Source organism: Pongo abelii, chromosome 7 (genome assembly GCF_028885655.2).
Source record: "Pongo abelii isolate AG06213 chromosome 7, NHGRI_mPonAbe1-v2.0_pri, whole genome shotgun sequence".
NCBI lineage: Eukaryota > Metazoa > Chordata > Mammalia > Primates > Hominidae > Pongo > Pongo abelii.
The window spans coordinates 111,130,583-111,156,442 of NC_071992.2; the positions used below are offsets into that span (position 1 = coordinate 111,130,583).

At 36.8% G+C, this 25,860-nt stretch overlaps 1 protein-coding gene across 3 annotated transcripts in view; it reads right to left on the reverse strand.

The window, feature by feature from the left end:
• The window catches only part of CFAP418 (cilia and flagella associated protein 418), a 41,030-nt gene that overhangs the window by 11,080 nt on the left and 4,090 nt on the right, over positions 1 to 25,860 (reverse strand). For 2 of the 3 annotated variants that reach the window (XR_008509198.2, XM_054518695.2), the window contains exons 2-5: positions 24,293 to 24,380; positions 21,079 to 21,143; positions 20,457 to 20,522; positions 12,806 to 12,901 (exon numbers count right to left, since the gene is read on the reverse strand). Coding sequence is in view for 2 of the 3 variants with exons in the window: in XM_054518695.2 (XP_054374670.1) it covers positions 12,806 to 12,901; positions 20,457 to 20,522; positions 21,079 to 21,143; positions 24,293 to 24,380 (315 nt within the window). In the remaining variant the exon portion in view is untranslated. Of the gene's footprint in view, positions 1 to 5,564; positions 8,374 to 12,805; positions 12,902 to 20,456; positions 20,523 to 21,078; positions 21,144 to 24,292; positions 24,381 to 25,860 lie in introns of those variants that run through there. The other variant, XM_002819297.5, reaches the window with a different exon arrangement.

Genomic DNA, 25,860 nt, shown 5'->3' on the forward strand with positions numbered 1-25,860 from the left:
GGTTAGATTCTCAACTTATTTGTTTCACTGTTTGGAGGGCTCAGGATGGTGGGTCTTTTATAACCCTGAGTCCCTGGAGACAAATATGTCTCTTTCTTCTTCACTGTAAGTCACTAACTCTACCCATGGAAAGGCTGCTTCAGGACCTCCCTCCTTTGCTGGGTCCCTCAGGCCTCAGAAACAGCCAGAGTTGGGTTCAGAATGTGACCTGATGATGCAACAGCCAACCTGAAGTTGCAGTAAGAATTATAGACCATAAAAGGGACGTTTAACTGAATTGCTTTTCCCCCCCTATCTGGAAGCAGTATGTTTCCAGCACAAGCATTGACACATAGGTTAGCAGTTTCCATTTTGGTCACATTATAATCAATGATGAGCAACAGGGGGATGGCCAGTGTTGAATTTCACTCAGTTGTGAAACAGCCTAAACACATGGACTGTGCCTGTAGTGCTTGATGTCTGGTACTGAGCAGAGTCAAAGACACCTTATGTAAAAGACCAATGATTACAATCCCTTAGGAAATGACCCATGTTTTGCCAACCCTCGCTCCTGTCTGGTGTCTGGCACCTCTGGGTCCACTGCCATGCCTGGCACAGTGCAGGTGGGCATTTAAGTGAAATGGTCCTCTGCTTTGAAGGCTCTCTTTAAATCTGTCACTTTGAGCCTCCTGTTGTAAGATGAAACTTGGTGGGACTTAAACATTTTAAGGCAAAAAAAGAAGAATGTTGAAGGAAAAAACCTATCTAGAATCATGGCAGAAAGCCGTCTTTAAGGTATGCATTTTTACATTGTACAGAGATCTCAGCAAATAATTCACATGTACTAAGTAATTATTATGTGCCAGGAGCCTCACTAAATGCTTTACATAGATTATCCTATCCCCTTCCTCCCAGCATCACTCTCTGTGAGATGAGCATTCTTATCCCTGTTGCACAGGTTGGGGAGAAGAGGCTTAGGGAGGATGCGTGGCCTGTAGAACATCACATGCCCCATAAGGTATAGGGCCAGTATTCAAATCCAGGCAGTCTAACCCCAGGCCTGTGCTCATAACCTCACACAATGCAGCAGCCTGTTAATGTGAGACTCTGCTTATTAACAGGGGCAAAGGCAAGAAGTGGCCTGGAGCTCCTTTGCTGAGGACGTGGTGCTGAGCATCATGAGTGCACACATTATCTGTGCCTTCAAGGTGGGGGGCGGGGTCATGGGCCATGCAAATCCTTTCCTTCTCACTCCCTTGATTTATCACTGGACCTAGGATATTTCAGAATAAATTTGTGCTAGTAACCAAATACAATACCTGAAACTGTTCCTTAAAAGCTGAGTGGAAAGAGTGGAAAGAAGTCCTTTAGTGCATAGTCAGCTGTGGAGGAAAACCAACGCCAGATGGAAGGGACTCGAAAAGCATTTGTGGGGTCCTTCCACCACCAGAGGCTGAGGCTATAGCTATTTATGATAGAATGTACCTTACTCCATGGGAAAAACTCTTGTCTAATCCCCCATCCCTCAAAAAATTATGTAAGGATAAAACATTATATTCTTTGAGAGATCTTCCTACCAACAGTGTACAAGGGTTCGCTTTTCTCCACATCCTCACCAGCATTTGTTATTGCCTGTCTTTTGGATACAAGACATTTTAACTGGTACGAGATGGTATTTTGCTGTAGTTTTGATTTGCATTTCTCTGACGATCAATGATGTTGAGCACTTTTTCATATGCCTACTGGTCATTTGTATGTCTTCTTTTAAGAAATGTCCATTCAAATCTTTTGCCCATTTTTGATTGGATTATTAGTTTTTTCCTATGGAACTGTTTGGGCTCCTTATATATTCTGGTTATTAATCCTTTGTAAGATGGAAAGTTTGCAAATATTTTCTCCCATCCTGTGGGTTATCTCTTCGCTTTGTTGATTGTCTCCTTTGCTGTGCAGAAACTTTTTAATTTGATATGATCCCATTTTCTATGTTTGATTGCCTATGGTTGTGGGGTATTGCTCAAGAAATATTTGCCCAGACCAATGTCCTGGAGTGTTTCCCAATGTTTTCTTTTAGTAGTTTCATAGTTTGAGGTCTTATATTTAAATCTTTAATCCATTTTGGTTTGATTTTTGTATAGGGCAAGAGATAGGGGTCTAGTTTCATTCTTCTACAGAGGGATATCCAGTTTTCCCAGCATCATTTATTGTCTTTTCCTTAGTGTATGTTTTTGGCCCTTTTACATTCTTAACCCCAAGAGCTTGTTTTTTTGTGGTTGTATCTATTGATTTTTATTGTATTAGAAATTAAAACTAAGAACATTAAAAATATACATTAAGACCATATATACTTAAAAATAATAAACCCATTATATATTATCACATTTTTATGAAAATAACTACATTTTCCAAAACAAATGCAGTGACAAGCGTGACATTTGTTTTCTATTTCTGCTGCTCTGTTTAATCTCTGGCTTAACAGAAGACAGCTGGATTCTCATATTTACTGCTCATTCACTCTCTTGACATAGGTTGTTTTGGCTGAGGCCTTAGAAGAAAACTCAGCCTCATGCAGACTTATAGTTGGAAAAGAGGATAATATTTTAATAGTCTTTTCAGATAACTGTGCCTATTTATCAATACTACATCAAAACTTCACAAGGAGTAGTTTCTTAAGTTAGCTGCAATGTAGAAACTGAAATCATATCAAATGAACTTTCAGCACGCAGTTATGTTAAAATCTATTGATCTATCTTGCATTTTAAATGTATACTTTTGTTATATCATGTATTGGTTCTTTTGGCAATACTGGTTTGCTGAATTATACAGATCTTCCAAATATTGTCACATTTCATTATGTAGTATAAAAAATTGCTTGTTAATATCACCACTAGTCTTATCTGGAAAGAATTTAAATAATGGGGATGTGCTCGCAGTGGATACAAATATTTTGAAATTCTAATTTTCACTTAACATTCTGTCAGTTATTTTCTTGAAGGAGACTCACATTATTACTTTTCTGAATACTCATAGTTTTTGTCTGTCAGCTGTTGTTTTAGGCAAAAATGGGTTCAATGAAAAAAGCAGTTCATTCAGCTCACAACTCAGACAATTGCTCAAGTGCTTTAGTTGTACTTCCCATTTAGTCATTCAGAATATTTAAGACAAGTTGTTGAAGGCTAAGATAATAATTTTTACTGCCTTTATCAAGGACATTCTTAACTGAAACTGGCTTTTTTTTATGGGAGGTACACAGCATCATTGCTTTGAATGGTGCTAAGTAAGGTGCCAGCAGTGCTGGCTACCATTTCCGCCATCTGCACAAACGTCAACACAGTGAAGAAGGAAACTGAAATCTTCTGACTCAAAATAGATTTGATCTTGTGGACCACCTGAAAGACCCCTGAGAGTGGAACTCACTTTGAGTACTGCTGTTGTACAAGATACTGGCTTTGAAAAATGAGTTGGATTTTGAAAGGATAAGATGAGGGAGTATATCTGAGGAACAGCAGGTAGGCGGTTTGGTTGGAGGAGGAGGAAAGCAGAGGCAGATGAAACAAAAGATACCGTGAAAGGCCTGAATGCCCTCATGATGACCCACTTAGGTTTAAGCCACACAGAAAGAGGCAGGCTAGGGGGAGCGTCTTTTTTTTTTTTTTTAATAGGAAAGTTGTGGTTTCAACTTATATAAAATAAAGGTCGCCATGTGTACAGTCACTAGTTATAAAAATAATGATCGCATTGCTGCTTTCCTCATAGGGAATAAATAAAACAAACATCTTTACAAATTACTTGTTGTAAGAATCATGCTGCACTATTACTTCAATTTAGACAGTATTCATTTTAAAAGAAAAAGAATGAGAACAAACCATTGTGGAAGACAGTGTGGCGATTCCTCAAGGATCTAAAACCAGAAATACCATTTGACCCAGCAATCCCATTACTGGGTATATACCCAAAGGATTATAAATCATTCTACTATAAAGACACATGCACATGTATGTTTACTGCAGTACTACTCACAATAGCAAAGACTTGGAACCAATCCAAATGCCCATCAATGATAGACTGGATAAAGAAACTGTAGCACATATACACCATGGAATACTACACAGCCATAAAAAAGGATGAGTTCATGTCCTTTGCAGGGACATGGATGAAGCTGGAACCCATCTCAGCAAACTAACACAGAAACAGAAAACCAAACACTGCATGTTCTCACTCATAAGTGGGAGTTGAACAACGAGGACACATGGACACAGGGAGGGGAACATTACACACTGGAGGCTGGTTGGGGGCTGGGGGGCTAGGGGAGGGATAGCATTAGGAGAAATACCTAATGTAGATGATGGGTTGATGGGTGCAGCAAACCACCATGGCACGTGTATAATTACGTAACAAACCTGCACGTAACCTGCACGTTCTGCACATGTATCCCAGAACTTAAAGTATAATAATAACAAAAGAATGAGAACATTTGTTAAGCACCTATTCTGAACCAAACACTATGCTAGTCACTTTTCATGTGTTATATGATTTAATCCTTACAACAAACTTACAAAAGTGGTATTACAATTCATATAGATAAGGTGAACGAAGCCCAAAATGTCATGTAACTTTCTAAGGGACATGACTCTGAACTCTGATTTTGTTACACTTCATTTGGTCATCCCTTATCTCAAGGCATTTGGGGAAAGTCAAATTTAATTATCATGTACTCGTATATATACATATCTAATGCAATCTTTTTTCTTTTTTGGTTTTTCTAGTGCATTCTTAAAATAGGGCACAAAATGATGTCACAATCCCAGTGAAATACAATAAGATGTGAAATCTCTAAAGAGATTGCATATTTTAAATTTTTTCTTTGCTTCAGGAACCATTTTATACAAGAGATATTGCTGATTACTGGGAGCATTAGGTTGGCTGATAGAGATTTTATTAAAACAACAGCTGAGAAATATCAGCATCTGAAATTCATGGCTAAGATTCATCACAATGCTTTTGGATACAAAGACCTTTTTCTTTCATATTCTTAAATATCAGTAAGAAAAAGAGAGAAAGCAATTCAGATTCTCTGGCCTAAGAAAAAAAGGTACTAAGTTTACTGACATCAACAAACAGGTTCTAGGTATACACCGCCAAGTCAACATGGCCTATTCTTCCTAAACCTGGACCTGTTCCTTTGAATACTCATGGTACTTTACACATGCATGTACACACACACTCTCTTTACACATGCATGTATACACACACACACACACATCAGAGTTATGGCATACTTCTCCTCCCCAATGTAGACAAATTATCTGTTTAACTGGATGCTTGGAAACTTTTCTGTTGACATTAAAAAAATTTTTTTTGACTGGGCATGGTGGTTCACACCTGTAATCCTAGCACTTTGGGAGGCTGAGGTGGGAGGATCGCTTTAGCTCAGGAGTTCAAGGAAGCAGTGAGCTATGATCGCATCACTGCACTCTAGTCTGGGCAACAGAGAAAGACTCTGTCTCAAAAAAAAAAATCATCAAAATGATTTCAAATTAATGTCCATCCAAATGAATATTTTACTATACAATAAAAGAAATAAATAATACAGAGTAATTATTTATTACTTATTCATTTCTAGGCAGGATGAGGGTCTGAGAGTATAATACAGTTCAAATAAAGAAGTTACCTGGCTTAAAAATAGTTACTTGCTAAAGATAGAAAATTATTATAAATATTAAAAACAAATAGGCAAAACATCTTGAAAGTTTTATAGGCTTTGCATTTTAAAATTATAGATGATTAGAAACTATACTTTTCTTCTATACTGATACTAAAATAGTTTCATTTTCAGCTTAAATTACAAGTTAATAATTTATCCGACTGTATATAAACATAATATTCTTTCTACATTTTAGTTTAAAATAGTACAATATTTAAAAACTTATAAATTGCCAATAAAAATGGGAACTCACACATACATTTCTGACATTGGGGGATTATTATAATTATTATGTTATGGAATGCCAAACATAGGCAATGTATGTAAGTTTTAGGATAATTATAATGAAATAATAAAAGAGAAAAGAAACCAGGACAACTTTGTCCCTTCAAAGTAGAGGCAATGTAGGTTACTTTGGGAGGCCGAGGCGGGCGGATCACGAGGTCAGGAGATTGAGACCATCCTGGCCAACATGATGAAACCCTGTCTCTACTAAAAATACAAAAATTAGCTGGTCGTGGTGGCATGCGCCTGTAATCCCAGCTACTGGGGAGGCTGAGGCAGGAGAATCACTTGAACCTGCGAGGCAGAGGTTGCAGTGAGTCGAGATCGCGCCACTGCACTCCAGCCTGGCAACAGAGTGACACTCCATCTCAAAAAAAATTTTTTTTTTTTTCAAATTAATGATTTAGTAAATTTGTTTACTGGAATAAAAAAGAATTGCACCATTATGAATAATGTGTCAAATTCTATGAGGTTCTAAATGTGTAGATCTTGTTGCTCTACTATTTTTTTCCAGGAGTCGACTTCAATCGACATCCCCCTGGGTTTCTGACTCAATTACATGTAGATATAACTTTAGGGATATAACACATTTTTATTAAAAGATAAAATCTGTCATAATGTCTTTTTTTTTTTTTTTTTTGAGACAGAGTCTCACTGTGTTGTCCAGGCTGGAGCGCAGTGGCATGACCTTGGCTCAGTACAACCTCCGCCTCCCAGGTTCAATAAATTTTCCTGCCTCAGCCTCCCGAGTAGTTGGGATCATAGGCATGCACCACCACGCCCAGCTAATTTTTGTATTTTTAGTAGAGATGGTGTTTTATCATGTTGGCCAGGCTGGTCTTGAACTCCTGACCTCAGCTGATCTGCCTGCCTCAGCCTCCCAAAGTGCTGGGATTACAGGCGTGAGCCACCATGTTTAGTCTGTCATAGTATCCTTAATATAATAGTGTGAGGACTGGCCATTATAAGATCTATTCTGTTACAATACTAGACTTACTACAGTAAATTTTACAAGTATGTAAATGTGTCATGGCTAGGAAAAGGATTCTAATGATCAGATCTTCCTCCCTTCAGTAGGGTGGCTGGAATAAATTTAGCATAAGACTAAGAAGATTATAACTTTGTTTCAATTATTCCCTTTCAGTGTGCTCTGTATCACACATTTGAACTATATAGTACATATGTAGCAGGGAGTTTGTGGTAGATTGGAAAGCTCCCAAAATCTCTCAATGAGGTTGGGAGCTAGAAATTTTGAGGGACCTGATTTCCTGAATGTGCTGCTATTGTAGGGCTCCTCAGATCTCAGTGATGTCAGGAAGGAGCCCAATAGGTTACCTGCTGGTTCAGTTATGCTTTACTTGTCTTTTCACTTACTCACCTAATAAACGATATATCAACCTGATCCTACCAGAGAAGTCCACAGGCTGCCTGAAAAATTATATTACTTGCTGTTTACTTCACTTGATGGAGTTTTAGGCATTAAAGGATAGAAAGTACTTGAAAATCCAACAATAACCTGTATGTACTAGGATTTTTGTGATTTTGGGTGCATCAAACTCTTTTTATATATTATTGGGTAATCAAAATAGAAAATAACTTTTGATAGTTAAATGAACAAAAGAGGGAAAAATAAGTAACTAGTAAAACTAGTAACATATATTTAATATTGTGCATAACATTGCTTTGAGTTGATGAGGTAAGATCAGCTATGAGGCAGTGTTTTTGCAAAATACCTGTAACTACTTCTGAACACCTTTCAGTCAGCCACTGATCACCTGGTTTCTGCCATGTCTAAATTATGATCTTTGGCAACAACAGATCTGACTGGAGGAAGTGTTGTAGACACCCCTAAATGACCTCTTTGCCCGGCCGGCTTTATCCACTTTAACTGCTACAAGTCGGGGAATGTTTTGCTAAACCTATTAGCAATCAATATTGCAGTTGCTAATGAAAAACTAGATATTTGTATGGAACTCCATAATCAAACCTCTATTAAACAGAAGACAGATTAGTAAAGAATGTAGATGCCTGTTACTAAGTGAAACATCCATATATCAGGAATAATTCCAACGTGTTATAATACATTATCTTCCTTAGTCCATTTGGTCTTCAAAAATGTATGTAGTTGTATCAATAAAATTCACTGCCTTTTCCCACAGGGAATGGTATTGCTAGGGACTATTGTCTAAACATGATGATGATTCATGGAGACCACTCTCATGGATGCATCTGTCCAAATGTGCAGTCTGCATTCTTAATGTTTACCACAAACCCAGCGAAGCTGATGATCTGTCTGAAGGTCAGTCACTTCTTCAATAGTTCTCCAGCTACACTGGCAGGCATATGCCCGTGTTCCTTTCTTCTTTATCAACTTTGCTTTTAATTTGTGGAATTCTGGCATGTTGTTCCTATTAGTAAAACAGGGAAGTTTTAGCATAGTGGCTTTGTTCAGTGCTTAATGATTAAAAAAAAAAAAAAAAAAAAAGGTCATTGCTTTCTTTTCTTTTCTTTTTTTGTTTTTAGGAGTCTCATTGTTACTCATGCTGGAGTACGGCAGCACGATCATGGCTCACTGCAGCCTTGACCTCCCAGGCTTCCCCTCAGCCTTCCGAGTAGCTGAGACCACAGGCATGTGCCACTATGCCCGGCTTAAAAAATTTTTTTTTGTAGAGATGAGGTCTCAGTATGTTGTCCAGGTTGATCTCAAACTCCTGGGCTCAAGTGATCCACCCACCTCAGCCTCCCAAAGTGCTGAGACTGCAGGCATGAACCATGGTGCCCAGCCTGTTTTATCTTCCCAGTATCTGAACACTAAACAACCTAGATCCCCTCACACTAACATTAGAAGATATGCTTCAGTGTTCTCTTTCTGATGGTATTTCTTTGATAATCTGTACTTTTTATGGCAATCCTCTAGGCCAGTTTATTGACTGTTGTAGAACACAATAACCTAAAGGGCTGAAGAATTACAAACATCCTATCAGAGATGAAATAATATGAAAATAGGGTGGAAAGGATGGTGGTTCATCTCCTACCTCAGATACTCACTTATGCCATATTTTAAAAGCCTGCAATATGGCAAGTTGAGAGAACATTAGAGGCATAAAGATCGTAGGTTTCTGATGAATTAACTATAGAAAATTTTCATTAGCTTCAATGATCTGTTTACTCATACTATCAGCAACAAAAATGTCTATCCTGAAATAAATATTAATAATGTTGAAATAATTAAATCAACAAGTAGGGCCATCATAAAAATGATAACCACCGGATTTCATACTATCATAAAAAAAGACTACAGAAGTTAAGTTTAATTAATTAAAAAATCAATTATGATTTCATGATAATCCAAGTAATGAGTTCATATAAACATTCCATGGCAAAGAAAAGTGGAAAAAATTTTTAAAAAAGATGAAAAAATACAAAGTGAAAGGACGAAATACAGTATGAATACCAGAAAAAGAGATACGGTACCTAACCATTGCTTGTGGATATCACTGCAACAGAAGGCAGGCTACAAAGTGCCCTCTGGTGGTCAATGGGCACCACATTCAGTATTAAACTGTACAAAGTTCAGGCACAATTTAGGTTAGAACCTCACAAAACCTGAGAGATTTTCCAAGCCAACTGCCTGACTTCAGGAAACAGACTGACCAGCTAAACGACTTAGCTAAGGGGGAAGAAATGAATAATCTAAATTTTAACAGAAAGAAAAAAACCCCGCCAAAACTAAGTTGTTGAGGAAAAATGTCCTTTATTTGATCTGCAAAATATTTTGAAAACTTAACATTTGATACTTGACTGAATCCTTAGAGATTTTAGGATTAGGAATCATGAATAGGCAGGGATCTAATTATGACATTTCAAATGATTTTTAAAATGCACATATCTTAAAAGCTTAGGGAAAAATCATTCCATTCCTTAAAGAAAACACGATTTAATAGAAAAATAAAAGCATTTTATTCAGCTGTTGTGGCAAGGTGATCAATAAGTATAGCTGACACTTCTTTTAGAATGTTCTAAAACTTGTCTGGGTGTGGTGGGTCATGCCTGTAATCCCTGCACTTTGGGGAGCCAAGGTGGGTGGACCACTTGAGCTCAGGAGTTCGAGACCAGCATAGGCAACATGGTGAGACCCCATCTCTACAAAATTAGCTGGATGTGGTAGTGCGCACCTGTATTCCTAGCTACTCCATAGGCTGAGGCCGGAGGATCCTTTGAATCTGGGAAGTGGAAGTTGCAGTGAGCTGATATTGCAGCACTGCACTCTAGCCTGGGCAACAGGGCTTGCAAGATTGGCTCAAAAAAAAAAAAAAAAAAGTTCTAAAACTTCTCAAAGCTAGGATACATTTATTTCTCTCATCTGTAAAACAGGACAATAAAACAACTGCACAGCATTCCACTGTGTAACATTTAACTTGTCTTTGGTCACTGTCCACTTCTGGTTTCCTCAGTGATTATTCCACATCCTCCTCCACTCCCTTATTTTCAGCAGATCACATCTTCATTCTCAAAACCAGGTCGCCAGGTATGAAAGCCTTCAATTGCCTGGCAAGCTCACCCTGAACACATCAGTACCTTGCTGGCTTCCTCTCAGTCATAGAGGTCTTCCTTTTCCTATCCAAGGTTCACCTCCCATCAGTGCTCTTGACTCTATTGTCCCTATGACCTCGCTGCTCACATGCTTGTCCCCCCCCATGTCTCCCTTCCCCTGGGTTCCTCTCATCTTACGAGCCCAGTATCTAAGAGTGTCATAGACTAGGTGCTGAATAATGTCTACTAGTAAACACCAATATATTGTACAAAATAAATCTACCAATGATTTATATTCTGATGGTGGAGACAGCCTTATTCTTTAGCTGTTCCATTCTCTTATCTCCCAAACATATTCCTAAGTGTCTTGAGAACTGAGACAGTATTTTCTACTGATTTAAATAATGACTACTTGTTTATTTTTAATAGTATAATAAATCCTCCAGCTATCACTGTTTTATCTAAAAGTACATATATTTTTTAAACCAGGCTGCCACAGATCTAGGGTAAACCAGCTGGTGTTCTTGATGACTCTGAGATGCTGCAAGTTCCTCAAGTACCGACTAGGTTATCCATAGTTTACTTTATGCCTGTGTTCACCACTGTCTTGATGTTACATGCATTTTATTATCCTATGATAGTTTTATACAAATTCATGCTTCATCTTGGTGACATATGGGGATTATTAACCACTTATTAGATTAACTACTAGATAGCAAATAGCAGAGGGTTTAGAAAAGTCAGAAAAGGAAAAGTCAACCTGTAATTAAAAGCCAACTTTTCCACTTATGGGGTAAAAAGTGGGCTAAGCCTAAAAGTATGGGTTCCTAACCTCAGATTTTGGGAGTACATTAGGCTTTATTTGGGTTGGAAACTGTAAAATTTTTCAAGCTATAATTTTTCCATGTATTTTTATATTTGAATTTTGTGTATGTGTATGAGGGGCATTCAAAGCTTTCATAAGATTTTCAAAGTGGTTCTTGATGTGAAAAAGTTTAAAAACTATTAAATTAGGGTATACTCATAGATTTACCCAAGAATGGCTGCCAAAAGAGGCGTAGGGGAAAGTCTCTTACCCTTTTCTTTATGCTATTGAAAAGTGCTGCAATATTACACTGTATTAATTTTTAGCTTAAAATTTTTTTTTGAAAATGTCAATGTAAAGTTCGAATATATTTTTATAACTTGTAATACCTTAAAGATATTAGGTATTCTGTAAGTGTATAAGAATGTACAAATTATATAAATATGAGCGAGACATTATCTCAGCCACAAGGAGAAAGGTAGTCATACACCAACCTAAGAGCTTCAGTTTTATATTACAGTATATAATAGGTCCAAAGCACCGTGAATACACAGGAAGGGAAGAGTTTTCTTCCAGTTGAGAGAGTGGTGAAAGAATCATGGAAGACATGTGATGAATTATACTCTGAAGGACAGGTAGGGTTTAGGTAGATAAAATGGTGGGAAGGCATCCTAAGAGGTAAAGAGGTTGTACAAAGTCAGAGGGAATGGGAGCCTTGAGTACTCTGATGTAGCTAAAATCTTGCAAAGGTGAAATATACATTGTGGGAAGACAAAGCTGGATGATGGATGGATGGGAGCTGGATTATGGAGGGTCGTGAATGCCATGCTAAGGAATTTGGACATTATTCTGTAAGTGGAAGGGTGTTGAGCAGGAGGATGGTATACTCTGAGCTATGCTTTAATTCTGAACAAGGGAAGGATGGTCTGAAAGAAGAGACTGTAGGCAGAAAAACCAGTGAGGAGGTTACTTCTGTATTCTTGTCCAGAAGTAACATGTCCTTATCTAGGCTGACAGCAGGCAGATGGAGAGAAGGAGATGGATGACAGAAACACAGTCATGCATTACTTATGCTTTGTTAGGCAATTCCATCATTGTGGGAATATCACAGAGTGAATTTATACAAACCTAGATGGTATAGCCTACCACACACCTAGGCTATATGGTATAGGCTACTGTTCCAAGGCTACAAACCTCTACAGCATGTTACTGTTTATACCAGCATCACCACAAACATGTGCAATGCATTGCAGTATAATATTACAAAGGCTATGATGTCACTAGGTGATAGGAATTTTTCAACTCCGTTATAATCTTATGGAACCACCGTGTATATATATATGCAGTCCATTGTTGACTGAAGCATCATAATGCAGCACATGACTATACTGAAGAGGTGAAGCCCACAAGATCTGGCCGAATCCACCCAGAGAGAATATATCAAAATAAGAAATATAAAGTACTTGGTACTTTTTTCAGAGTGAAGTTCTTTAGCAACATACCTGAAAAACAGATAATCACATGATTTGTCCCACATATAGTCATCGTAGCTGACTACCAAGAAATCACAGGCTATACAACGCAGATGGTCACATGCTCTGTTCAGAGAAAAAAAATTGTATATTAAAGATTATTGGTATCTTTAAATGTGAAAACATGGTGATTTATTTATAGGATACACCACATATTACAGATTACTGAATAAACAACAGAAAAGTACAGATTAATCTGATTATAAATCTTTATACTAAAGCATTATTTACAGTCTAAACCTTAAGGTTAAATTTTTGCACAAACCTACCTATTTTACTATGATCTTGTATGCTGAACTTACACATATATTATATAGATATGAAAGAAAATAGATTTGTAGATCTTTTAATTCCATGGTTTTCAAATTACATCTGAGGGAGATCTTCATATAAGCTAACTTTTTTAAATGCTCCCCTTCCTACTGAAATTTTCAGGAATATCTCTACCAAAGAATATGTCACATGACATTGAAATGAATCTGTTTTTCAGATAAGCTGCTTAAGTGCTGGGAAAAGATTGTATTTGTTTGCTTCCTCACAACTTGGCATAATGCATTCATTCACTCACTTAAAAAATATTTATTGAGAGTCTGGATGTGCTAGTGAGATTCTGTCTTCATAGAGCTTTGATTGTAGTGAGAGAAGAAATAAACAATGCTCATGATAACTAAACTATATACTAACCTGGAGGGATATCTGAAGCAAGGTGCACACTAACATATATAGCATGGTCCTGTTTTTGTAAAAACGACCCCCACAAAAAATTCCTATATAGGTGGCTAGAAGTTTATAAGAACATGGAGCAAAATGGCCGGGCGTGGTGGCTCACGCCTGTAATCCCAGCACTTTGGGAGGTCGAGGTGGGCGGATCACGAGGTCAGGAGATCGAGACCATCCTGACTAACACAGTGAAACCCCGTCTGTACTAAAAATACAAAAAAATTAGCTGGGCATGGTGGTGGGCGCCTGTAGTCCCAGCTACTCAGGAGGCTGAGGCAGGAGAATGGCGTGAACCCATGGGAGGTCGAGGTTGCAGTGAGCGGAGATCGCGCCACTGCACTCAAGCCTGGGCGACAAAGCGAGACTCCGTCTAAAAAAAAAAGAACATGGAGCAAAACGTAGAAAGTTATATACTATACAGTAACCCTGGTTGCATCAGGAGTGGTTGAATAAAGGGAAGGAAGGGAGATTATTATCTTTTTCTTTATACGTGTTTCAATTTTGTTTTTATTCTTTCATTAAGCACATAATACTTCTGTAATGAAAAAATGAACTTATCATTAGATTTTTTTCATTTATTTCCCTTCAAAGTTCAGATACACTAATTTCAAAACTGCAAATACGTTTGGCCTGAAAGTTTCTTTGAGAATAAATGCTTTGTATTTCTAAAAATACTATTAACCATAATAATAATGAAATATTTAAAACCTATACAAGTTTCATAGGCAAGTTCATATTTTCTTTCAAACTGTTAGCAATTTATGAAGTTGCATTTCTACATTTGGAAATTCAACAACTACATTTGTACACATTTGAACTCAGACTTCGAATGTACAAGTCAGGAAATGCAAAATGATAGTTCCCAAAGCTACTATGACCTGCTTTCTTATGCATATATAGTTTATTACATGATTGCACAGAGTGTTAACTTTAATGCCTTAATACACATGTGCAATTTGGCTGAATTATTGCTGTAGTGGGAACTATAATTTAGAATTTCCTGACATTTTGTATATGCAAAATCTCAACCATAATGTTAAATACAGCTTTTTAATTTAAAATTTAGTAGTTTATTCAAATCTATTCACACCACCACATTTTCCTACAAACACTGTCCTTTGAGAAACATAAAACTAACCTGCAGCTAAGAAATCATTCCACTGCTACGATTTACTCTATTAGATCATAGTTAGTACCAGTCTATGGAATAATCCAGTCTTGCAAGTTGTTTAAAAAATAATTGAGAGTAAAATTCGATTGGCTTGAAAATGCCTTCGTTTTATCTGTAGTACTTATTACTGCCACCATGCTTCCTATCACTATTCTCTCCCCTTTTCCACCAACAAGTGAAAGACAAATCTTTTTCTAAAATCTAAAGTCATTCAGCATTACCTCAAGCCAGAGCTGTATCTAGAAATCAAACAACGCAAATAGGCAGGATAGATTCAATTTCCTTTATGCCCTGGCCATGTAAATCAGTACTCTTTTCAGGGCTGAAATATATTTCTCTTTCATAACTATGTACATAAAAGCATATCTAATATAAAGTCATGACTCCAGTGAAAGACAAACTGTCAGCTCGTTCCCTCTAAAATGTAGAGGGAATCACACATAAGATGTCACCAAGAGCTTTGTTCTTTTGTCTAGCTAAAAAGTAGAATTCACTATTTTAAAGATGTTTATGACAGGAATGCCCCAAATCCAACGCAATATAATCTTCTGCCCAGACACTGTGCCTCTCTGTTAAATCCTATCAGATCTATACAATGGGACTAGAGAAACTTGATGTTTGGACAGTTTGAAGATAACAGCAGTTCCAACAGCAACATCAGCTAAGATTCTTCCCATATTACATGGCTTTCTGCTAAGTGGTATAATAGGAAGCATAACGGATTAGGAATCAAGTAACCAATCTGAATCCTTGCTTTGCAATAATTGATGTGACCTTGAGCAAGGCAGCTTATTTGGGAGTCATTCTTAACAACTTTCTTTCTTACCCTCCTTAGTCAATCACTGAATTCTGTCAATTCTATATTCTAAATATTTCAAATTTGACCTTTTCGCTATAGCCACTGCTACCATGCAGGTCACAGATCCCATCTTCTCTTTCCTGGACCACTCTAACTACTGCCTGTTGACTAGTCTTCCTGTGTCCTTTCCTGTCTTGCCCCTCCAACTCCCAAGCCATTTTCTGCACAGCAGCCAACATGACTTTTTTCAGAAACACAAATCTGGCCCATTGCACACAGGACATACTTTTTCCAAAATCCTCCAAAGGGATTACAGGACCCTAAGCCAAATGTCCCTCCACTCTCTCTCTAGCCCAGTTAGCCACCATTCTTTCCCTACTCATTATGCTCCAGCATGGCCAGATACTCTCTGTTCCTTCCACCAGAGGAACACCCCCAGCTCCTCCCCTTCTCAGGGAGCTTCTAAACATGTGTGTGCTCTGGCTCCAATGGTCACCTCTCTTTGTCTAACTCCTACTCATTTTTCATATTGTGGTTTGATTATCTGCTCAGAGAAGTACTCCCTGACCCTTCATATTAGTTAGAGTGTCCATTATCTATGCTTATAGTATCCCATACTTTCCCTTTATGTCACATATCAAATGGAAAATAAATACTTATTTGTGGAATAATCTATTTAAAGCCTATCTCCTCATCTAGACTGAAAGCTCATTGAAGACAGGAAGTGTCCATTTATTTGTTCACCAAAATTTGTTCATTTAATCCTTAGGACCTACCAGGTGGTTAATATGTGTTTGACGAATTTAACACAAGTACCTCAATCTCTTCATTTGTAAAATGGAGGTAAAAATTCTTGATCAGCATCTTGGGTTTTTCTCTTGTGGAGCAGGTAAGTCAATATGCATATATAAAAAGTGCTCTGGACAGTATAAAGTACTTCACACATAAAATTTGCATATGCAGATGAACACATATGTTTATCTTTCTATGGGTGCAAATTCTGTGTCATGAAAGGGGCAACTAATAAAAAATCTGTGAATACAAACATTTACCTGCGCATATATATGCAACTGGTATCTCTTCTTACAGCTGTGCAGGAGGTAGAAATCGGGTATAATTGATTTTGGCATCCCACTTGGACTAATAGTATGTGATAGGAGCCTCGAGCTATGAAAACAGGCTGTTCTTTGGTTTACTGAAATTCCATCTAGCATAGATTTTATCTGTGCTACAACTAAATCAAAGTACACACAAAATATTTCATATATAAGAAAATCTTAATGAAATGTTTACTTTTTAGAAGTAAACCAGAATGTATTTTTTTAAAAGAACATTTGTAGAAACAGAAGGCACCTATAAGTATATGTATTTCCTGAGATAAAATGGAAAACTAGTAGTAGAATAAAGATTCTTTTCCCTGAGATATAACATAACAAGAAAGCAGGACTAATGGATGAGAAAGACACCTTAATTAGAACCCAGTGTGCCTGCAGTACCTAGCTGTCTTTTGCACCATAGGCATAGTTTTCCTGTATTATTTCATTTAATCCTCAGAGTATGTCCATGAAATATGTTTAGTTTTTAAGAGTGAGGAAACAGGTTTTAGAAGATAACATCCCTTCTTAAGGCTTCAGAGCTTGTAAGTGGCAGAGTGAGGCCTTGAACTCAGGCACTCTGTCATCAGAGCCCCTCCATTTCATGCCACAGGAGTAATCATTTGCTTCTCTGTTCCTCACTGGCCAGTGTTTTGCCTTTTATTGATAAGCTAGCACAGGGTTTAGGACATGGGCATTCAATGGATTTAAAAAATGGAAAAAATTCAAATAGAAAAATCAATCTGCAGTATGCGAATTAAACAGATAAGGCAGCAGGAGACATGCATTAGAAGGGAGTGTTGTTCCAGATAGGGAATAAATGTAAATATACTCAGACACAGAAAAACTAAGTGGAAAGTACAGAATGACAAGCATCCCAGTGGAAGTGGAATATCTGACCCAGGCTTTAATTGGGGATGAAGGAACTAAAGAGAGAAGAAGAACAACAAGGATAACAATTTGGTAAAGCAAATAGTGAGTTTAGAGTTAATGTGAGACAAATGGCAACTCTCACTTCCCTTCTGAATAGAGGAGAGGCACTCAAAATAATATTTTAGGGATATTATCTTGAATGCTATATGTGGGTGATACTAGAAAAGATGGAAGTGGATGATAACTGGGAAACTGCTGCTGTGGTTCATGGGTGACTTGATAGATGCCTGGAATAGAGGAGGCATGGCTCTGAAAATGACGGAGACAAGTCCCAACTGAGTTGAGACAGGTAATTTAGGACTGACAGCAACAACACTACCTCTACAGGCAGTTTGTATCTCTAATTTTTTTGTACAGAGAGTCCTCGACACATGATGATTCAATTACTATTAATTCTTCTTTGTAGCTCTAACAGTAGGTAACATTCCAGTGGATTTATATTAGCCTGTTGGCTGCCTGGTGTTCCCATATAAGGCTTCTCCAGACTCCTAATTTCACTTTTGTCCTATAGCCCTACCTTCTGGGCATTGTCCTTGGATGTAGGCTGGCACCACCACAACCCTCCAACAATGTTTTTTTTGACTCCCACTTCTATTATTCAATACAATTAATTTGCCACAGTGATGTTTTGGTCAATGATGGACCACATATACAACAGTGGTCCTATAGAATTATAACGGAGCTGAAAAATTCCTATTCCTAGTTACATCATACCTGTCCTATATAGCACAATGCTTGCTCATGTGTTTGTGGTGATGCTGATGTAAACAAACCTACTGAGCTGCCAGTTGTATAAAAGTAGTGCATACAGTTATATATAGTACATAATACTTGATAATGATAATAAACTATGTTACTGGTTCATGCTTTTACTATGCTATACTTTGAATCATTATTTGAGAATGTACCCCTTCTACTGATTAAAAAAAGTTAACGGTAGAACAGCCTCAGGCAGGTCCTTCAGGAGGTATTTCAGAAGAAGGCACACTGTTACTATGAGATGACAGCCCCATGCATGTTGTACCCCCTCAACAAAGACCTTCCAGTGGGGCAAGATGTGGAGGTGCAGGACAGTGATATGGATGATCCAGACCCTGTATAGGCCCAGGCTAATGTGAGTGTTGTGTCTTCATTTTTAACAAAAAAGTTTAAAAAGTAAAAAACAGAGCCGGGCGTGGTGGCTCACGCCTGTAATCCCAGCACTTTGGGAGGCCGAGGAGGACGGATCACGAGGTCAGGAGATGGAGACCATCCTGGCTAACACAGTGAAACCCCATCTCTACTAAAAATACAAAAAATTAGCTGAGCGTGGTGGCGGGCACCTGTAGTCCCAGCTACTCGGGAGGCTGAGGCAGGAGAATGGCGTGAACCTGGGAGGCGGAGCTTGTAGTGAGCCGAGATTGCGCCACTGCACTCCAGCCTGGGCGACAGAGCAAGACTCCGTCTCAAAAAAAAAAAAAAAAAAAAAGTAAAAAACAATGAAACAATAGAAAAAAGCTTATAGAATAAGGATACAAAGAAAGAAAATATTTTAGTATAGCTGTACAATGTTTGTGTTTTAAATTGTTATTAAAAAAGAATCAAAAGTTAAAAAAATAAAAAAGTTTATAAATGAAAAGTTTCAGTAAGCTAAGGTTAATATTATTAAAGAGGTTTAAAAGTAAACTTAGTGTAGCCTAAGCTACAGTGTTTATAAAGTCTATACTAGTGTAATGTCCTAGGCTTTCACAGTCACTCACCACTCATTCACTCACTCAGAGCAACTTCCAGTCCTGCAAGCTCTGTCCATGCTAAGTGCCCTACACAGCTGTACCATTTGAAAAATCTTTTACAATGTATTTTTGCTGTACCTTTTTAATATTTAGGTACACAAATATTTGCCATTGTGTTACCACTGCCTACAGTATTCAGTGCAGTTACATGCTACACAGGTTTGTAGCCTAGTAGTATGTAGTAGGCTAGTATACCACCTAGCCTAGGTGTGTAGTAGGCTATATCATCTAGGTTTGTGTAAGTACACTCTATGATGTTTGTACATGAGGAAGTCACCTAATGACATATTTCTCAGAATGTATCCTTGTTGGTGACACTTGACTATATAACAGTTATCCCTCCAGAAATGTGGTCAACATGCAATCATATAACTTAGGCCATTCTTTCTTAAAAAATTAACAGAAAATAAGTGTTTTAGAAATAACTAGATAAAAGTATTTTAATAAAGTAAGCTAGGTAAGTAGGCCTCTGCCAAAAATAGAACCAAAAGCAGCAGGAGAGTAGGGTTTGCTTAAAGCCAAACTGTTTGCCCATATTATGAAAATGCCAATGGAATGTGCTAGGACTGTGGGGCTAATATGGGTTTGGGGTAGGTGGCATCATGACTATAAGACTGCCCAGAAAGAGGTACTGAGTGAGAAAGCAGAGGTAGGAAGGGCAGGGAAGAGACAAAAGAACATAAGGTTTTTGTTTTTGAAATATGTAAACATGTAAAATCAAGCAACTATGCTTGAGAATGTTTTGGGTAATGCAGACCTGTAGCTTTGCATGCTAACTGGCCAAGGCAGTGTGGGTAAGGCATCATGTATCTGCATGTCCACTTTGCTTCCACTGCCTGGAAGGAAGTTCACTCTCCTGTGTCCTGTGGAAACAAAGCTGGGACTGGAGTGATCCAGGCATTTCAAGTGGGGCTTAGAAAAGGGCATAAAATGAATAATACGTACCTAACATCACAGCTTTCAATAGCTATCTCCCAAGAATAAAAAACAAAGAATTTTTAGATTAGCTAATAAAAATACCTCTCCTTATAAAACAGATTGATGCGAAGATGATAAGAACTACATTTTAACAACGGGGCATCCATTTGGAAAAAACCTAGTAAGAAAGTATAATACATTTCTGACAACCTACCTCCATGAAATATTTGTTCCAATCCCACATGGAATAGAGCTTCCACCAAGGTACACCGGACTGCAACTAGACGTGTTCAACAGATGCAAAAATATGAAGTTATAACAAAAAATAGGAGAATTCGGCCATGTTAAAAAAATTTTTGGTTTTATTGACTTATGTTCTTGTAATCAAATTGTCTATTTTCCCTAGCAAGCCAACCATTTCAAAGAAGAGGTATTTATTGTAGGATCACTGCTTTATTGGATATAACCTGTACATTCAGGAACACTCAAGGAGTTAAAATGAGTAAAAGAAAAATGTGTTTGCCAAATAATGTAAGGGACAAAGTAAATACTGAAGAATATAACAGAACATTAATTTTGAGAAATTGTTCACACTTTTTTTAAATGGTAGAAAATTATTTACTATAGCAATAATCCCCCATTTAATTTCCTTTACACAAAGGGGGTCACAGACCATAAGAACACTGAAGATATTGCTATTGGTCTTTCTCCTGAAGGCCAACCAATGCTTTGTTGTTCAATGTCACTGCTGTTTAAATGGTAACAAAATCTACTAGACTATGCTCATAGTGTTTGCTCAATAGTGTGTATAATTCACCAAAGCAATCTCAACTTACCTTTTACCAAGGCCTTGAATGGAAGCTCTGACAGATGTGTTACCTGAAGATTTAGATTTTAATTTCTGTTAAAAAAGCAAAACAATAAAAGGCCACGAGTAACTTAGAAAACTGTAACATGAAAACTAATATTCCTTATAACAAGAATATTTTCTAAATGACTTAAATACAAATTTTGATGGCATCATTTTTAAGTTTCTGAAATAAAAACAATGATCAAAACCTTTTAAAGGCAAAAGGGAAGTAGAACTCCCTAAGGAATGTGCAAATTACTCTACTAACTTTTAGGCTAGGAAACTGATATATTGCCATTATTAGCATGCTAAGATTTAGAGTCACTTTATAACTCTTCAGTTAATATTACAGTTCAATGATTTAATATGAAGGACCTGCTATTTAAAACTTCATTCTAGAAAAATTCAATTGAGGAGGAAAAAAACCTCATACTCATTTTTAAAGGCTGTGAATGTGCATCATATGAACTAAAATTAAACTAACCAAGCTCCTGTGTAACTTCAGGAATATTAATTTTGATCAAATGGAATGGTATCAACCAATAAATGTTCAAGGAAAATGTAGAACTACCTAGTCACAACCATACAGTAGTTCCTATATGGTTACATAATATCATCATCATTAGCAAGCATTTATTAAGTGTTAACTGGTATATGGTACTAAACAACATAAACCAACCACACACTAGGACCACCGCCAAGGAGAGGAAGTGAGATGGAGAAAAGGCAATTTAAACTATGCAGAGACGTGCCTTCATTTTACATAGTGGGTGAGGAAATTTAATAGAGGCAAAAATATTGTTTTACTATGTCTCTCAACTCTTATTTGATGTTAAGCAGAAATGGAAAAAATTTTGGTACATGTCTGAAAAATAATAATATGCACGAATCTTTCTGTTTGGGGAGCATGTTTCATGTGACATCCAGACTCATGCTTATGACTCTAAGCTGGCACACTCTGAGGTTTGTTGTTGGTTCCTGGGCTTTCTTGTGTGGGTCTGGGAACAGTTCAGAAATGCAACAGAATGGGAGAGCAGGAGGTGCGGTGAGGGAGTAGTATTGTCAGGGCATAATATAGCCTCTAATGACAACGTCTGCATAGACCATCTGTTTATCGATGTTTCTTTTGTTAATACATGTTTTTTTCCCCAATAAATGTTTTACTTAGACCTGCTGTCTCCTTTGAAGGTTGGAAAACTGGACATAATACATAACTAAAAAAGGAAAAGATCATGCTTAAAAATTTATTTCGTCATGATTGTAAGAGCTACTTTTATTTCAAATTAGTATATCTTAAAGCCAAACCAGAGAAGTACTTATCTTCTTCTGAAACACCTTAACTGAAAAGATAGTGCCTCATATACAGATATGCACCCTATTAGTACTTAATAAATAATGAATTGCTCAGATGATTAATGAAGAGCAACAAAATGATGTAATTTTTTTCTACCATTAATTACTACTAATTGGCATTACTATTCAGTGCTTACGCACTTATTCGGTACTTAGGAAGTATTCTGTTTGCAGGGTACAGGTGACCCTTGAACAACATGGGTTTCAACTGCACAAGTCCACTTATATGTAGAATTTTTCCAACCAAACAAGGATCAAAAATACAGTATTTGTGGCATGCGAAACCCCACATACAGAGGGCCAACTTTTCATATAGGTGGGTTCTGTAAGGCTGACTTTGGAACTTGAGTATGTATGGATTTTGGTATATGTGGGGGTCCTGGAACCAATCCCTTGAGTATACCAAGGAATGACTGTATTTAATATTGCTATTGTGTTTACATATTATTCAACTTGGCATCTGCTTATTAATTTACTTCAGGTGAATTGAAAAAGTTTAATTTTCTAAAATCTATACTAGTCATTTGATTTTTAGTCTGGGTGACAAAAATATAAGTGGTCCCTATCCATATTCTTACCACAACAATTACCTAGGTATTTTCAGTCCACTGTTTAGCTTTTATCTTCCCTATCCTTTAAAAAACAAAACTCTGGTACTATAGCTATTTCTTAAATTTTTTTGTGATCTTTGTAAATTAGACTTCTATTTTTGTATCTTTCTTTTAAATCTAACAGATAATGCTTGACACACACCATACTGATAAAAATTAAAATACACAAATTCTCATTACTGCCTAGTATGAAAAATGTTAAGTGATAAAGTCACTTTGGAAAACAATTTGGCAATGGGTAGAAAAGTTGAAGATGAGCACACCTTATGATCTAGGAATTCCTCTTCTAGCTTTATACACCCTAGAGAAACTTTGTATATGGGTAAAAGAAGCCATGTAAAGATATCTAATGAAGGCGTAATCATTGGTTTTCCCTGTGTACATGTTAAAATTTGTATGCCTTTTCTCCGATTAAAAAAAGGTATCTGATGAAGCATTATTTGTAATAGCAAACAACTGAGCACAATCTAAATGTCCATCATCAGGGAAATGGATAAACTGTGGCAGAGTTATACAATGGACTACTGTATACAGAATTGTTTATGGTTATGTACATATGTAATAAAAGTATAAATGTATGGATGGAAAGGATAAATGGTTATCTTTGGGAAGGAAGGCAATAGAGTAGGATTTAGAGAGGTCTTAAACTGTATCTTTAATTTGTACTTCTTTTTTAAAAAAAAGGTCCAGTAAAGCAAATATGGCAAAACATTAATATATGTTTAATATGGGTGGCTGTCATGGTATGATCAGTGTATAGGTTGCTGTTATATTATTTTGTGAACTTTTTATGCAGCTAAAATAGACACATAAACATTTAAAAAACTGAAATATTAACAATTTAGTCATTGCTTCATGGGATAAGAGCAACGGCATTGCATGTGAGGTGCTAAGCACATTCCTATAATGAAAGCTGTTTGTTTTTGGCCTTTTAGAAAAGTGTCCTTAGAGACTACAAATAAATACAAGTGACCAGCTTGATGTGTGAGTTGACTTCTATGCTAACAGATTTTCTAATTTGTTATTCTTACTGAGAAATGCACAGGGAAACACATACTGAGAGTTTCTCATATTTTACTGCTTCTACAGCTCTTTAAGTGTAATAATTTCTTTAAGTAATTGTATTTCTCAGAATTCAAAAGATAATGCGTAGCTACTTGTGTCGTCTTTAAGACTATTCTAAACATGTCTTGAAATAATGACAGAATTACTACATATTTATAACACTTGACTTACAGAGGGTTTTTTGTCCAAGTTGGGCTCTTCAAATATTTCATTAATTAGACTGTCAAGATCATCTTCTTTTTTAAATGTTTCTGTTGATCTGAAAAGAAAACATACACAAAGAAAACTTACCTGAGGTTTATGAGCAGATAAAGCTAGTATCAGAAGAGTTTTGCTTAAAGTCCATTATTAGAGCTGATAATAGAAAGATAAAAGTGATTTTAATTTTTTTCACTGTGGATATAGTCTAAGTTTGTTGAGACAAAGATATACTTTATCAGGTACAAATTCACATATGTTCTATACTATTACATACTTCAGACATTTACAGCTATATACATTATATTCAAGAGGAAGCTGGGTATGTACTTATCTAAATTACATAAAGCATGTATTTAATACAAAATATGTACAATAAGCAGAACCTGATATTATAAACAAAGATAATTTTAACGAGTCTTCCTGACTTTTCCCCTAAAGGTTGCATTGTAAGTCAACCATATCTCTTTACTAGAGGGGCCAAAGGTCATGTAATCAAATGACCACTCCCACCCCAAAAAAAGGTACTATTTGTTAGACAGAATATCTCAACTACTCAACTACCTCTACCTTCTGCAGGTAAAGCCATCACTGGATTATTAATACAAATCACTACTGCACAGAACTTCTATTTAATAGCTGATGCTAAATAGCTAATAGCTAAATAGTAAGTATTTACTGAATACTTACTATAACCCAGGCATTGTCTTTAGTCTTTACATGAGTATATCTTTATTTAACCCCAGTTTTATAGATGAAGAAAAGGCACTGAGAGATTCAGAAATCTGTTCAAGGTCATATAAATAGTGGGAGAAAAGGCTTGGAATTGAATCTAGGGCAGTCCATGCACTTAATACTATACAAGATTAACTTTCTTTAGCATTTATATGAAGTAGATGCTGTACATCAACTTTATAACTTCATTAAATTATTTGTTTTAGAAGACAAGTTTTTTAGTCACACTCTCTAATTTCAGAAATGTATTTACTCTGACAATTTTTAACATAGGCCTTCTTCATTACATCTTGGAGTAAAATAATTTAACCTGATATAAGAAAAGCAAGAGATGGCTGCCTACTACCTAATGGTTGATTCTGTCTCCAGGCTTAGCCTCTTCAGTTGTACTGTAACTTTTACCCTTAATGTCTTTCACTGTATACTGGTTTCTTCCTTTGACTTAGAAGTATGCTCAAGGCTTGCTTCTTCAAAGAGACACTTCAAAAAACCCCTGTCTTGAAGCTGCCACCCTTTCTTACTCACTACTGAAGAATAGTCTATATCCACGATTTCTACTTCCTTACAAGTAGACTAGATTTAGAATCAGTTGGGTGCTAATCTTAGACGGGGGTTTCTCAGCCTTGGAACTATGGACATTTTGGGTCAGATAATTCTCTGGGGTGTGTATGTGGGGACAGGAGACTGTTGTATATTGCAGGACGTTTTACAGCATCTACCCACTAGATGCTATTAAATAATAGCACACTCTTCCCCAGGTGCGACAATAAAAAATGTCTCCAGACATTGCCAAATGCCCCTTGGGT